The sequence below is a fragment of the Salvelinus namaycush genome, chromosome 7, assembly GCF_016432855.1.
Source record: "Salvelinus namaycush isolate Seneca chromosome 7, SaNama_1.0, whole genome shotgun sequence".
Taxonomy (NCBI): domain Eukaryota; kingdom Metazoa; phylum Chordata; class Actinopteri; order Salmoniformes; family Salmonidae; genus Salvelinus; species Salvelinus namaycush.
This window is the reverse complement of record NC_052313.1, coordinates 26,034,447-26,050,567: the sequence shown is the minus strand read 5'-3', so window position 1 is coordinate 26,050,567 and position 16,121 is coordinate 26,034,447. Positions and strand designations below refer to the sequence as shown.

At 42.9% G+C, this 16,121-nt stretch overlaps 1 protein-coding gene across 1 annotated transcript in view; it reads right to left on the bottom strand.

The window, feature by feature from the left end:
- Nucleotides 1-442: 442 nt before the first annotated feature.
- The window catches only part of LOC120051151 (phosphatidate phosphatase LPIN2-like), a 46,593-nt gene continuing 30,914 nt past the window's right edge, over nt 443-16,121 (bottom strand). Inside the window, exons 3-20 of the mRNA XM_038997855.1 lie at nt 15,401-15,496; nt 14,879-15,192; nt 14,548-14,664; nt 13,903-14,026; nt 13,309-13,810; nt 11,462-11,564; nt 11,127-11,314; nt 10,734-10,827; nt 6,653-6,722; nt 6,483-6,566; nt 5,732-5,820; nt 5,108-5,255; nt 4,700-4,848; nt 3,443-3,529; nt 2,959-3,111; nt 2,615-2,729; nt 2,417-2,520; nt 443-2,119 (exon numbers count right to left, since the gene is read on the bottom strand). Coding sequence (XP_038853783.1) covers nt 1,975-2,119; nt 2,417-2,520; nt 2,615-2,729; nt 2,959-3,111; nt 3,443-3,529; nt 4,700-4,848; nt 5,108-5,255; nt 5,732-5,820; nt 6,483-6,566; nt 6,653-6,722; nt 10,734-10,827; nt 11,127-11,314; nt 11,462-11,564; nt 13,309-13,810; nt 13,903-14,026; nt 14,548-14,664; nt 14,879-15,192; nt 15,401-15,496 — 2,682 coding nt within the window. The 3' untranslated portion in view covers nt 443-1,974. The remainder of the gene's footprint in view (nt 2,120-2,416; nt 2,521-2,614; nt 2,730-2,958; nt 3,112-3,442; nt 3,530-4,699; nt 4,849-5,107; nt 5,256-5,731; nt 5,821-6,482; nt 6,567-6,652; nt 6,723-10,733; nt 10,828-11,126; nt 11,315-11,461; nt 11,565-13,308; nt 13,811-13,902; nt 14,027-14,547; nt 14,665-14,878; nt 15,193-15,400; nt 15,497-16,121) is intronic.

The following is a 16,121-nucleotide window of genomic DNA, read 5'->3' as shown; positions in this document are numbered from 1 at the left end:
CAGTGGCCATGAGTGTTTATTAACTATTGTTTTATTATATAGGCCTATTGTTAATTAATAGTATCACTATAAATGTATGATAGAATGGTTAAAGGGATACTTTGGGATTTTGGCAATTAGCATGCTAGCATATACCCATAGATTTCCATTAATTGTGCTAACGCTAGTTAGCATTGGCCCGCATCACTACCTCTTAACTTCCTTCATACTGGACACAGAGACATAAAAATAGTATCCACAAGTTCATCTGACTCTGGGGAAGTATCGCTGTAATATACTATACTTATTTGTATTGGTATCGTAGGTGTTTCTTACATGAATTACAGCAAGTGCTGTTTAGAAAAGAGTTTTGTGCTAAAACAACTTGTGGCGCAACACTCCATTATAAAAAATACATTATTAAGGTCTCAGCAAAAAGAATCACACTGTTTTTAACAGTAAGTGCCGTTTAGACAGATTGTTGGTATGTGAAAAGATGTTTATGATGTTCCAAAAGTTACACCCTCCTTTCCCAAAACAAGTTTCTGAAATAAGCATAGAAAACATCTGCATGGAATCATAGATTTTCTCTTTTTTGTTGCTAAACATTCATATCCCAAACATACACTTCAATGTATATAGTGACACTAAAAAAAACACTTAATCAAGTAACAGTGAAGGCATTTAAGATTGGAGAGTGTGTGAACGGTCAAATTAATCTCTTGATACACTGAAAACTATCAAAGCAGTTACTGAAAAACACAACAAATACCAGCGCGTTGAGACGTGTGTACTCTCCACACAAAATATCACTTTCATAGAAAGAATGCCTTTGTTACTGAGGAACTCTGCAACACCTCCGAACGTCATCAAATACAACGGTGTAATACTTCAAAATATACTAGACAAACCCAAGCTATAACAATAGAAATATATCCCATAAAGAAGCATTCATTTCATAACACAAACATTGTCAAAGGTAACCCATAAAACGTCTGCTAAAACATAGAATTGTGCTTTCAGTGCATATTAGTCTGTCTCCATCCAAAGGCTCCAGTGCTGTGTGCCCTGTGTGTCAGCAGCATCAACACTTTAAAAAGGCCTTCCATCGCCTTAAACCTCACTGCAGCCATCTGTATGTATGTCTAAAACATCGCCTGCTCAGATCACTTAAATCAATCTATTATCATACAGTATGCATGTATCTAAGACTAGTGCCAGTTCCACTGGCAGCTCTGTGCAACATATTAGCGATCGACTCAATCTGTATCGCTGAAGCGTTACAGATTCCGCGAAATAAATGTAAAGGTAACTTCCGATTGGGCCGACATTTGCGGCGTTTAACGTGAATGCAGTCGTCTCCGCTAACGCGGGAAGGTTGCCTTTCAATTTCAAATCACGCCGTAACGCTGAACCTTCGTGACACGGCTTGAAGAGAGCCCTTAGTTCAAACTTAGCATAGCATGCATACACTATAACGTAAGGCCTTCCCAAACAGCAGGACACTCCAACATAGCATTATCACTCAAGCCAAATAACTAACTAACCTTACGACTACGCCCGTCTTCTTTCTCTTCACATTGTACTGTAAAAAGGCTGTACAGCCTGTATTGGAAAGTATGCCTAAATCGATCATGTGACGCAGTTCTTACTGATATATCGACGAAATTCTATTAAACCTGTGGAGCACTAAACAATGGAATATAATTCAGCATCAGTAGACACATAGTATAGTCATGAGTTAAGGCAGTACAAGCAATCATCATTGGAAGACCCATACAATTATTAAGCAATACAAAATATTGCTTACATCGATTCCAACGAATACAGTTGATTTCAAGTGATTTCTTTCCCGTCCAAAAGACACAAAGTGCATCGACCGTACCCGAAGTGTCTGTTGGTTATCGCCTTAATACCTGATAATACCACAGCTGTGGGAACTGTCCAATCAGAATCAGAGCAGCTCCTCAAGACGCACTTCAGTGATTGGTTGTTTCAGAGCAGCTCCTCAAGGCAGACCTCAGCGATTGGCTGTCTCCAGAAGCAGAAAGAACTGAATTCTGGGAAACTGAAGGTGGCGCTCTGCTCCTTACTGCGTAAAGGGAACACGTGCTCCACCAGTTCACTCAGTCGGCCGTAGCTACAGTGAAAGACAGGGAAAGGGTTAGATAACGGTTACTGTACTTACTGACCAAGGTCGGGATTCATTAAAAGGCACGTTGTCGACAAGCACACTGCACTAGACTTTGAAGGTAATATACGCTTGAGCCTACATCCACAGTATTTTACCGTGAATGTGATCTCCGCGAACATCATTTAATGGGTGCATTAGTCGGCAATTGAATCCGGCCAAAATACTCCCCAAGAAACCCACACTACTGACATACAGAGGGATAAACAGTCATTATGATTATAATCCTGTGAAGTCGCTACTTACGAAGTCTTATTGCCTTTCGTTTGCTCTAGGATGAGCTCTCCTTTGGGGTTGACTGTGAATATCCGACACACTGGGACACCCACTTGCTTGTAGGCAAACACATCCTGAGCCAAAAACAGAGGAGTAGTCTTAACAATCACCCTAATTCTGATCCTATTCCAAAATAAGTACACAATGAGAAGGTAAAACAAAGCTTACATTTGCTCTGTTTCCAAAGGCTGCGTAGAAGGGATATGTGTTTGGGTAGAAGAGGTTCTTGATGTCTGTTAGGCATTCAATCTTGAACTTCTCTGGCTTCTTTTCAATCACCTCCCTGATAGAAGGTTAAGGAATCAAAAAGCCTTGAAATGTAACTATATTACAACGCTATTACAACGTTATTACTATTCCAAGCAGACTGAACCAAATAGGAACTGAAAGATCAGTTTTAACTATGAAAGGCGGAGAAGAGGAAAGAAAATGCATTGCAATCTAACTATATTACAATGCTATTACAAATCCAAGCAGACTGAACCAACTGAGAAGTTAAGGGTGAGTTGTACCTGTGAAAAGCAGAAAAGAGGCTGCTAGGGGACAGCATGAGGGGTCCTCGAGGCAGGATGGTTCCCCGGTCGTTCACCCAGTACAGGTACCCTCTGGTCATGTCCGCCATGCCGATTGCCCGCGCCGAACAGTACAGGAATTTGTAGCCATTCCTGAAGAAATGCACATTGAAGTATAACTGCAACATTAGATCCGTCTCCTATCCACGCTCTCAAATTTTTTTAGTTCTGGAATTGCATTTAAAAAAAATGTGAAACAGGAATGTGATTAGTCATGCATTGACTAAGTGGTGGACGTGATAAATGGTAGTTCTAGGGCCATATGTATCAAGCGACTCAAATAGGAGTGCTGAAAAGGATCCGTTTAGCATTTTAGGGTCGCAATGAATAAGATAACATGGACAGGGGGAACCTGATCCTAGATCAGCACTCTTACTCTGAGACGCTTGATACATACGCAGGCCCTGGGCTAGGGCTTACTTACTCATGCACTGAGTGGTAGAGCTTAGCGATGCCTTGATGAGTCCAGTCTTTCCCGAGCTGAGGGAGAATTTGGCCAAACACGTCAGACCTAAGAAAAAGGAGCATTTGGTGAGACATAAATGCCCACACCAGTAGAAATCCACTTTTTTGTAGCTGAAAGACGATGGCCAGAGCTTAACCATGATGTTGCATACAGATTTAAGTCAATAAGTCATCATTTTAGTCAAAGTATGATATATCTGGGCTTGATGTGACAAATCCAACCTGCCCACTTCGTGCAAATCTGTGTGAATGTGGTGTCATTTCCTATGATATGACATGAACATTATTTCAGGGCTGGGTTTTATTTGAATGTTACCACCCACCAGCATGGCATTGTTAATTAATCAGAAACAGCTGCAAAGTTATTCCTCTTTACGACTGAGATGAGCCAAACAGCCGTGGGTCCACAGAGCCATGGAGCAAATAAAAATAGGGGGTGCATTGGATAATTTGTCAATTTTTACTTTTTTTTTACAGATAGTCTGTAATATATATATATTTTTAAATGACCAGTTTATAAATGATTGCGTGAAACTCGCTCCCCCCCAGTCACCCAAAGATGAATGGTTTTGACCACTAAAGTTTTGCTTCACTACATTTTTACAGGACCCTTCGTAGTTATTGGGATGGTGAAGCATTTTTTTCTTCTTTTGGCTCTATACTCCAAATGTTTTGATTTGAAATCATGCAATGACTATAAGGTTAAAGTGCATACTGCTTTAATTTGACCTATGAGAAGACACAAATAAACCGATGCCCTAAAATGGTTCCCCTATGGCATCCCCTATGGCATCGCTCTCAAGAACCCTATATTTGGTTCCAACTTACACCTTTACATTTAAGAGTGTGGGATTGATACATCAATTTTTATAGTTGCAAACTAGCCATTGATTCTTGAAGAACTGCTTTGTTTGAATCCCAGATTTCCCCTTTAAGTGTAATTATGTGTAATTGTGTGTTTGGACAGAAGACCATTATCTGATTACCAGACAGACCTCCAACATCGAACAGAAGATAAGAGATTAAAAGATCCGGAGAGGATCTTAATCCCATATCAGATGTTGAGTCTCCTGAGAATCTGACTGCATCCCAAATGGCACCCTATTCCCTATATGGGTTCTGGTCCAAAAGGTTGACTTTTGGGATGCACCCTAGGAGTTAAGACTGAGGGGACTGACTGGGTAATGTAGTTAAACAGAATTGAAGGCCACTTTACTTGGTGATGGTGCCGTCGATGTCAGAGATGATGACTTTGTCATCCCAGTTCCACAGGTAGATGGTGCCCTCGCAGCGACACGTCCCCTGGTACTGGGTGGTGATGCTAAAAGTGACGTCATTAGGCCCCTCCCTCAGCTTCAGACTGACCTAGGAGAAGACACAAATAAACTGGTGCCTGAGAGAGTGACATGAAGTGGTTTCCAAACTCTGCTGGGCACTGACAGGTGCTAACAAACAGAGTTGGACTGAGGGTGCACTTGCCCTCAATAGCCCTCAATTGCGCTGCCCATTCTGTCACAGAAGCTATGAGGGTAAGGATGCAAATATGTGCCCTCTATCCAACTCTGTGCCAATATCACTTTATAGTATTGAAATAATATCACTTTATAAGTTATAAGCTCTTTACTATCTGGTCAGACGAGAGGCGGAGAGACTTCATGTAGGAGTGCGAGCCAGTTGGTGCAGATAGCTCTGTGTGCATGTGCTCAGTAGGTGCCACTGTGTTGAGCTCTTTCGATTCTTCATCGCTGGAGGAGTCTTCTGCTGCTTTCTGCCTGCATGTCAAATAACAACAACCTCAGGTCAACATCAGACTTCCTAAAAACAGTATAAGATTAAACTAATGTGAGTAAAGATAAGGGGAGTGAGTAGTTATTCTGAAAATATAACGAGAGGAATGACGCTTCTCTAGACATCAGTTATTAAAATGAACATCCAGCATTTGTATATGCTGCCGCTAGATGGCAGTATCCCAACACTGAATTGTCACCAAGCTTCATTTACTACTGAAAGACAAAACACTGATGAGACTCCTAAACAGGGTCCCGCATGCATCTTCTCAGGGGCATTTCCTATGAATCACTGTTTTTCCAGGGCTAATCTAGTTTCCCATTGGTTGGTGTCATGATGAATATGGGTGAGGCGGGTGACATCACTGTGTGAATAATTGGGCTTCCCCTTGTGAAACAATGCCAGGGAGGGGTGGTGGGGGACAGACAGGGTGAGACAGGGTGGTGCTAAGCTGACTCACTGTGGCACTGCTGAAATCTGTTGATCGAGGACATGGCTCTCTGTGTCTCTGTGTTGGGACTCGTGTCTGTCCATCTTGGCCTCTGAAGACTGGAGAGCGGAGCAGACAACATGAATCACCCGTTAATGAAACGTCATCATGTCAACACTGACTGTATATGGCCTAGTGTTTTTCCTTGATTAATAGTGGAATTACTGCCCATTTATTAAATGAAAAAATCCTTCCTAAGATTATGCAGTACAATTAGCACATGGTTCTCCTCACTCTGATTTGCTTAGGCTAATTTACAATGGAAATGCAAATCCAATGGGATTCACATGGGAACTATTTTCTGCCCACACAAACAAAGAGTCATGAGGAAAGAGAGGGTGAAAATCATGGACCATCTGTTTAAGGTTACAAATGACAGTATCAGGAAAGCAGTTCAGCTAGGGTTGATTTCATTACGGGTATTACAGAGTATCAATACCAGTGGACCTAAAGCGTACTGCAAAAACACCCCTTTATCCCAAATGGCACCCTATTCCCTATATCAGGGGTACCTGATAATTAATTGTAGCCACCTGGTGTCCTAGGTCTAAATCAGTCCCTGATTGGAGAGGAACAATGAAAAAACACAGTGTAACTGGCTTCGAGGTCCAGAGTTGAGTTTGAGAGCCCTATATAGTGCACTACTTTTGTGCACAGCCTTATTGGACCTAAGTAGTACACTGTATAAGGAATAGGGTACCATTTGGGATGCAGTCCCTACCTGTTTGACGCTGCTCTTCCTCCAGAACCACCAGCGGCCGGACTTCTTAGGCATCTTCTCTTTCACCCACGCCTCCTCTGTGGCCTTAGATACACATGAAGTATTTATGAGTACATGCACAGAATGTTGAAGTTCTAACATACATTAATAATGCATAACATGTGATCTACCTTGGGCAGGTTCTTCTGGAAAGCTTGCATACTTAGTATCAATGGAGCTGCCAATGTCCAGTTGTAATATCTGTAAAAATAATAATAAAAAATAATATATATACAGTGGGGAGAACAAGTATTTGATACACTGCCGATTTTGCAGGTTTTCCTACTTACAAAGCATGTAGAGGTCTGTAATTTTTTATCATAGGTACACTTCAACTGTGAGAGACGGAATCTAAAACAAAAATCCAGAAAATCACATTGTATGATTTTTAAGTAATTCATTTGCATTTTATTGCATGACATAAGTATTTGATCACCTACCAACCAGTAAGAATTCCAGCTCTCACAGACCTGTTAGTTTTTCTTTAAGAAGCCCTCCTGTTCTCCACTCATTACCTGTATTAACTGCACCTGTTTGAACTCGTTACCTGTATAAAAGACACCTGCCCACACACTCAATCAAACAGACTCCAACCTCTCCACAATGGCCAAGACCAGAGAGCTGTGTAAGGACATCAGGGATAAAATTGTAGACCTGCACAAGGCTGGGATGGGCTACAGGACAATAGGCAAGCAGCTTGGTGAGAAGGCAACAACTGTTAGCGCAATTATTAGAAAATGGAAGAAGTTCAAGATGACGGTCAATCACCCTCGGTCTGGGGTTCCATGCAAGATCTCACCTCGTGGGGCATCAATGATCATGAGGAAGGGGAGGGATCAGCCAGAACTACATGGCAGGACCTGGTCAATGACCTGAAGAGAGCTGGGACCACAGTCTCAAAGAAAACCATTAGTAACACACTACGCCGTCATGGATTAAAATCCTGCAGCGCACGCAAGGTCCCCCTGCTCAAGCTAGCGCATGTCCAGGCCCGTCTGAAGTTTGCCAATGACCATCTTGATGATCCAGAGGAGGAATGGGAGAAGGTCATGTGGTCTGATGAGACAAAAATAGAGCTTTTTGGTCTAAACTCCACTCGCCGTGTTTGGAGGAAGAAGAAGGATGAGTACAACCCCAAGAACACCATCCCAACCGTGAAGCATGGAGGTGGAAACATCATTCTTTATGGATGCTTTTCTGCAAAGGGGACAGGACGACTGCACCGTCTTGAGGGGAGGATGGATGGGGCCATGTATCGCGAGATCTTGGCCAACAACCTCCTTCCCTCAGTAAGAGCATTGAAGATGGGTCGTGGCTGGGTCTTCCAGCATGACAACGACCTGAAACACACAGCCAGGGCAACTAAGGAGTGGCTCCGTAAGAAGCATCTCAAGGTCCTGGAGTGGCCTAGCCAGTCTCCAGACCTGAACCCAATAGAAAATCTTTGGAGGGAGCTGAAAGTCCGTATTTCCCAGCGACAGCCCCGAAACCTGAAGGATCTGGAGAAGGTCTGTATGGAGGAGTGGGCCAAAATCCCTGCTGCAGTGTGTGCAAACCTGGTCAAGAACTACAGGAAACGTATGATCTCTGTAATCGCAAACAAAGGTTTCTGTACCAAATATTAAGTTCTGCTTTTCTGATGTATCAAATACTTATGTCATGCAATAAAATGCAAATGAATTACTTAAAAATCATACAATGTGATTTTCTGGATTTTTGTTTTAGATTCCATCTCTCACAGTTGAAGTGTACCTATGATAAAAATTACAGACCTCTACATGCTTTGTAAGTAGGAAAACCTGCAAAATCGGCAGTGTATCAAATACTTATTCTCCCCACTGTATATAGTGCCTTCAGAAAGTATTCATATCCCTTGACTAATTCCACATTTTGTTGTGTTACAGCCTGAATTCTCATTAATCTACACACAATACCTTATGACAAAGCGGATAAAAAAAAAAAAATCTTCCACTTTTTAACCCAATTTTGTCACGAATTTAGTGACATCCAATTGGTAGTTACAGTCTTGTCCCATCGCTGGAACTCCTGTACAGACTCGGGAGAGGTGAAGGTCGAGAGCCATGTGTCCTCCGAAACATGACCCTGCCAAGCAGCACTGCTTCTTGATACATTGCTCGCTTAACCCGGAAGCCAGCGGCGCCAATGTGTCAGAGGAAACGGCTGCGCCACTCAAGAAGCGGAAACCTGTTTTTAGATTTTTTTTTCAAATGTATTGAAGTATTCACACCCCTGAGTCAATACATGTTAGAATCACTTTTGGCAGCAATTATAGCTGTGAGTCTTTCTGAGTAAGTCTCTAAGAGCTTTGCACATCTGGATTGTACAATACTTACACATTATTCTTTGAAAGATTCTTCAAGCTCTGTCAAGTTGGTTGTTGATCATTGCTAGACTGTCATTTTCAAGTCTTGCCATAGATTTTCAAGCCGATTTAAGTCAAAACTGTAAGTAGGCCACTCAGAAACATTCAACGTCATTTTAGTAAGCAACTCCAATGTATATTTGGCCTGCTGAATGGTGAATTTTCCTCCCAGTGTCCATTGGAAAGCAGACTGAAGCAGGTTGTCCTCGAGGATTTTGCCTGTGCTTGGCACTAATCCGTTTCTTTTTATCCTAGAAAACTCCCTAGTCCTTGCCGATACGCATAACATGATGCAGCCACTACCATGCTTGAAAATATGAAGAATGGTACTCAGTGATGTGTTGTGTTGGATTTGCCCCAAACACTTTGTATTCAGGACATAAAGTTAATTTCTTTGCCACATTTTTTTCAGTTTTACTTTAGTGCTTTATTGCAAACACGATGCATGTTTTGGAATATTTTATTCTGTACAGGCTTCCTTCTTTTCACTCTGTTAATTAGGTTAGTATTGTGGAGTAACCACAATGTTGTTGATCCATCCTCAGTTTTCTCATATCACTGCCATTAAACTCTGTAACTGTTTTAAAGTCACCTTTGGCCTGCTGTTGAAATTCCTCAGCGGTGTCCTTCCTCTCCGGCAACTGAGTTAGGAAGGACGGCTGTATGTTTGTAGTGACTGGTTGCGGTTGGACTGGTTGCGGTTGGACTGGTTGCAGTTGGTAGAGCATGGTGCTTACAACGCCAGGGTTGTGGGTTCAATTCCCACAGGGGGCCAGTAAAAAGAAGTATGACAATATATGCACTCACTACTGTGAGTTGTTCTGGATAAGAGTGTCTGCTAAATGACAATCATTTGTATGTATTAATAAAATATCCAAAGTGTAATTAATAACTTCACCATGCTCAAAGGGATATTCAATGTGAGCTTTTCTATATTTTTACCCATCTACCAATAGTTGGCCTTCTTTGTGAGGCATTGGAAAACCTCCCTGGTCTTTGTGGTTGAATCTGTGTTTGAAATTCACTGCTTGACTGTGGGACCTTACAGATCATTTTATGTGTGTTATTGCACACAGAGTGAGTCCATGCAACTTATTCTCGGAGGACCTGAGCCCTAGAACCATGCCTCAGGACTACCTGGCATGATGACTCCTTGTTGTCCCCAGTCCACCTGGCCGTGCTGCTGCTCCAGTTTCAACTGTTCTGCCTGTGGCTATGGAACCCTGACCTGTTCACTGTGATTACTATTATTTGACCATGCTGGTCATTTATGAACATTTGAACATCATAGCCTGGTTCCTCTCTAGGTTTCTTCCTAGGTTTTGGCCTTTCTAGGGAGTTTTTCCTAGCCACCATGCTTCTACACCTGCATTGCTTGCTGTTTGGGGTTTTAGGCTAGGTTTCTGTACAGCACTTTGATATATCAGCTGATGTAAGAAGGGCTATATAAATACATTTGATTTGATTATGTGACTTGTTGAGCACATTTTTACTCCTGAATTTATTTAGGCTTGCCATAACAAAGTGGTTGATATGCTAGACATTTCATTTTTTTATTCATTTGCAAAAACATAATTCCACTTTGACATTATGGGGTATTGTGTTTAAGCGAGTGACGCAAAATCTCAATTTAATCAATTTTAAATTCAGGCTGTAAATTTGGAAAAGTCAAGGGGTGTGAATACTTTCTGAAGGAACTGTATAATAATACAATTGTGATTAGTTCAAGGAAATCTACAAATTGTGATCTTCTGTTCAAAATGTCAGTCTAAGAATTAGTATGATGCAGTAATATGAATTAGTATGAGTAGGACGGCTGAACGACTCACCGGTTTGAAATTCTAACAACCAAATTGGGATTGTCGATGATTGCTGGATTTTCAGCAAATTCATGATATGTGATGATGTGCTCCATGAATTTCTCTGCAATAAAAGTATCATAGCATTTGCATCTTCAAGGTATCCTAATCTGCTCATCATTATAGCATATCTATTGTCATATAATATAATATAACACATTATTATTTGTGGCATTGTGAGTAACAGTGTACTAGTTAGTTATTTGCATACTTATCAAAGTGAAGCCCTAGGTTATCCCAAATGGCACCCTATTCCCTACAGTGCCTGGCCAAAAGTAGTGCACTATATAGGAAATAGGGTGCAATTTAGGACACATCCCTAGTCACTATAACATAACACTTACATACAGTAGGACACCTTACCTTTGGATATTTCAGAGTTCTCTCCGACCCCTCCACAGAGAGACAGGGTGATGTCTGGTAGATCCCCAGCCGAGTCAGACAGACACTCTGTCCCGCTGTCGGCCGCTGCACTGCCCACAGACTGGGGAGACTGGGACCCATCGCACCGGCCAACCTCCACCCAGTGCTTAGGGATGGTCTCGGACTCACTGCAACACACACACAACCACAGACTGGTCAGTCACTGCAACACAACTCTATGGGCCCTGGTCAAAAGTAGTGCGTTATAAAGGGAATACTGTGCCTATAAAGGGAATAGGGCTTCAATACATGGGATGAAAGGCATGATGAGGTACCTCTTGGGAGCTAAGTAGCGCGCAACGACGTCAGGCTCCATAGCATTCAGGTCGTCCAGGTAGATATCCTCAGGCCCCTGGTGCTGACTCCTCTTCCTCACACCTTCGTCACACACAGAAGAATAATCAGAATTCACTTAAACCACTCACAGCCCAATTCAGCCCGAGTGTGCATCCTAAATGGTACCCTAGTGCACTACTTTTGACCAGCTCTCTAGACAAAAATAGTGCACTATAGAAAATAGGCTGCCATTTGAGACACAGACTGAGAGAGTGGCAAGTGAGAACTTCCCAGACCTCACAGAGCAAAGCACATCTTTCATGTTAGCGATCTCTGACACACTGCTCTACCAAACACTGTCCGGGTGTAGTCAATAACACTGTCTGAACCCTTAAGGCTCGCGCACATAGCACCGAATGTGGATCAAATTTTTGTCTGCTGATCGTTCAGCGTGCTGTGTTTTAGGGACCACCAGCTGTAGACCTTTGACTGACGACATTATCACACAATATTACATGTAAAATTGGTGCACATGCAAATTTAGGCAGGCACTCTGTTCAGAGGTTCTAAGTACTCTCGGCCGGGTCATTCCTACTGTGATGTGTCTTTTCTGTACCCAGGAAATATCATTTCTTATTTGGTGTAAAATGTGGATTCCAAAAGGCTTTACCTTAAAAATAACAAAATATGGATCTTGAAAGGGAATTTTATCCATTTTTAGCACTTTTTTTCAGCGAATGTAGGAGTTTTTGCCATGTTCCCGGGTTATTATTCATCAACTTCCACAAGAAATATAAGCCATAAAATTATAAATTATAAAATACTTAATCTTTCATCACTGTTTTATAGACCTAGTTAAATTCTCTCTCATCAATGTTTTCTTTTCAGGATGTTTGTATTTATTATTTTCTGTTCGATTTTCTGTTTGTCCCTGATATCACTTTCCACCCTGTTAGTTATTGTAATTCTTCTTTAAGAAAACAACCCCTTCCTACAATGACACCACATTCAGGAAGAGTCATAATTTCTTTGGTGGGAAAACAATGTTGCAAGGCTAAATAAATACAAACACTCAGTTTTATCTATTTGTCCATGTTTCATGTTGTTAGTCTATATGTCCCACTCGTAGATTTTCACCCTGTCAGGCAAAATTATAGAGAAAATTAACCAAATTAAAAAAATTAAAAAATATGTTTGATAGAGATGTTGAAATCCTGCTCACCATTATGGTAGCTCAATCTTGCTCACTCACAGAGCTATGGCTAATTTAGGTTTATGTTCTACCCTGTTAGGATTATGCATTATGTATTATGTACCTGACAGGTTGGAAAATGCACCTAAAATATGTTGCCCCAAAATATTTTCTGAAAGCCAAACATGTCTTTTTTCTGATATATTATATTTTTTCTGATATACTCCCCCCCCCAAATGTTATGAGGTCTGGTAGGAATGACCCGGCCAGCACACGCTATTGGTGTGTCTGAGGCCTTACTCATGACTAAGCCATTTCCTCTCTGTTGCCATCAGACCATTCTGTAGTGATAGAGCTATGAGGTACTTAAAATAAGGGACATAAAACATCATATAGGGGACATAAAACATCAAATAGAGGACATAAAAGTAACATAAAGCATTTGTTCATACTAGCTGTCATTAACAACTGAGGGCTATGGAATGCCATCATCCGGCACATTGTGCTGCCGTAAGCAAGTAAGACAAAATCCTTATAAATGGCCTAGATCATGTGTTATACTTGATCAATAAGCTATTTATATAAACCGTCTATGCATACTTTCGATTTGGTTTTTTAAATACTTTCGGTTGCTATTTAAAGCACAATTAGTACCTCTCCTCTTGGAGGGGGAGTCAGTCTTGGAGCCGATGGACCCCAGGTCCCCGGCCATGCAACTGGCCCCACCGGCAGTAGAGCCACTGTCCCTCTGGCTGGAATCAAGCACACTGGGAGGAGTGGAAGTCCAAGGGCCCCTCCGTTCAGGCTTGGACGGGATACAGAGGTCTGGACTGGGCTCCGACGTTAGAGCACCTGGTTCTGGTTTGAGAGGACACGGTTCAGGTTGGGGTGGGCAATGGTCATGAATAGGTTTGGGGGGATGATGGGGTTCCGATAGAGAGTCGGGTGAGTGGTGTTTTGAGCTGAGGGTATTTTGTTTGGGGGTCCGGGGCTCTGGTTTGACGATGGCAGGTCCACACACCAGGTCCAGAGAGGTGTGCAGGCCCCCAGCCTCCACCTCCATGGCCTCAGAGCTGAGAATGACCCTGAAGTGTGTGCTCTCTGACGGGGTGATAGTCATCGTCTTAGGCAGCTCCAAGGGCTCTTTCTTACTGACCTGGACAAGAGTCAATATGAAATCAGTTTGGCATGTTTCCATCTCTATATAGGGAATGTAGTGCCATTTGAAACACAAGATCTAGGCCTTACCCTGGTGGATTCTGGGAACTCTCCCCAGGACCACTGCATGTGTGACTCTGCTCTGAGCATGCTTTCTGATAACTTCACCATCAGCTCCGAGTCGCTCTTTGGAGACATGGGCTCTGACAGGGATCTGTTACAATCGAGAAAACAGCACAACACTTACACAACATGTATTCACAGCTCCACAGGACTATTCTATCAATGTTCTGCTACCATTTTAATTCTTATCTACCTAAGCTGAGATTCAATCCAAGGCGTGTTATAGAGCAATACACTGGACATCTGACTATGCGCCTTTTAAGATAACTGAAGCTTGAGCCGACGTCAGGGACATTACCTTCAAAATAAAAGGCTCATTGACGGCTGTCCAGTGTACTGCTCTATAACACACCTTAGATCAGTGCTCTCCAACCGTGTTCCTGGAGAACTACCCTCCTGTAAGTGTTCAATCGAACCCTAGTTGTAACTAACCTGATTCAGCTTATTAACCAGCTAATTATTAGAATCAGGTGTGCTAGATTAACTACGTTTTCTTTTTTGTTAAATCCTAAGGAAATAAAAATCTTCCTAATGACCCTGACTGTTTGCATGATTTGTGTAAATATTTGAATAGGAAGTTATTGACTGAGCGACTGAGTGAGGGGGTCATACCTGTGGCTGTCGCTGGGGGACCAGTCTCCATCAGAGAAGGGGTAGCTGTCCAAGGAGTGGAGGGTGGGGTGCTGCCTGTGTTCCACTGTGTCCTTCACTGTAGAGAACAAGGGAGCCCTGAGGGAATGAAGAATATCCCCCATTGACCACAGTGTTAACACTCCCTATCCTCTACACACACTGTGCTGAGCAGACCCACCCAGACCCAACCTGAGTGTACCCATGGAGTCATTGAGCTCCCGTCAGCCCACTCTGTCTGTCCCATTAGCTGGGGGGGGGGGGGGGGGTCAGCATCTAGGGGCAACTTCACCCTACTCCTCTGTTCATTTACCTGCCGTTGTTTTGTGTACCGTGCTCCTCGTCTGAGCTCAGTTCACAGACCTCCTCACCACCAGCAGTGGAGGCCTGTTGCTCCTCCTTCCGGGGGTCTGCTTTGTGCTTCTTCCTACGTCTCTTCTTCTTCTTCCCTGCTGTGGTGCTGGAGGGAAGGAGGGGGGTGGAGGAGGAGGCTGGGTTTTGTGAGTCCCCCTGGGGCGGCTGCAGCCCACCCTCCAGGCCCGACTCCCCAGCTCTGGACTCTCTGCCCCTCCCCAGAGCCTCCTCTGTGGGGATTGGCGACGTCACAAGGTGGGCAGGGATTATCTCCTGGGTCGGGGTGACAAAGACACGACGAGTCACAACAAGATCACGTTATAGACTACGTCCCCAATGGCACCCTATCCCCTACGTGGTGCACTACTTTTGCTCAAAAGAAGTGCACGTTTTAGGCAATAGGGAGCCATTTGGGACACAAACACAGTCAGTAATAAGCTGTGTCAACAGTGGTTGTCATGAAACCGATAAAAAAACTCACATTATGCTGCTCGGTTTCCTGAACAAAGAAGGCCTCTCCGTTGTCCCCCAGCTTCATGTGCAACTCCACTGGTTCTCCATTGATCTCAATGTCAATCTGCAGAGGGAAAGGACAGGTCAGGCATCCATTTATGGAAGAACTCTGGGGCCATATGTATGAAGCGTCTCAGACTACGAGTGCTGATTTAGGATCAGTATTGCCCATGGACAGGGGGGCACTCCTACTCCAAGAAGCTTGATACATACAACCTTTATAATAACCAAGGCATTTATATTGAACAAAAATATTAAAATGCAACATGCAACAATTTCAAAGATTTTACTGAGTTAGAGTTCATATAAGGAAATCAGTAAATTGAAACAAATTCATCTGGTGTGACCACCATTTGCCTCATGCAGCGTGACACGTCTGATCAGGCTGTTGATTGTGGTCTGTGGAATGTTGTCCCACTCCTCTTCAATGCTGTGAAACTGGAACACACTGTCGTACACGTCGATCCAAAGCATCCCAAACTTGCTCAATGGGTGACATGTCTGGTGAGTATGCAGGCCGTGGAAGAACTGGTACATTTTCAGCTTCCAGGAATTGTGCAGAGATCCTTGCGACATGGCGCCTTGCATTACCATGCTGAATTACACTGCTGCTACTCGCTGTTTATTATCTATGCATAGTCACTTTACAAATGACCTTGACTAACCTGTACCCCCGCACATTGACTCGG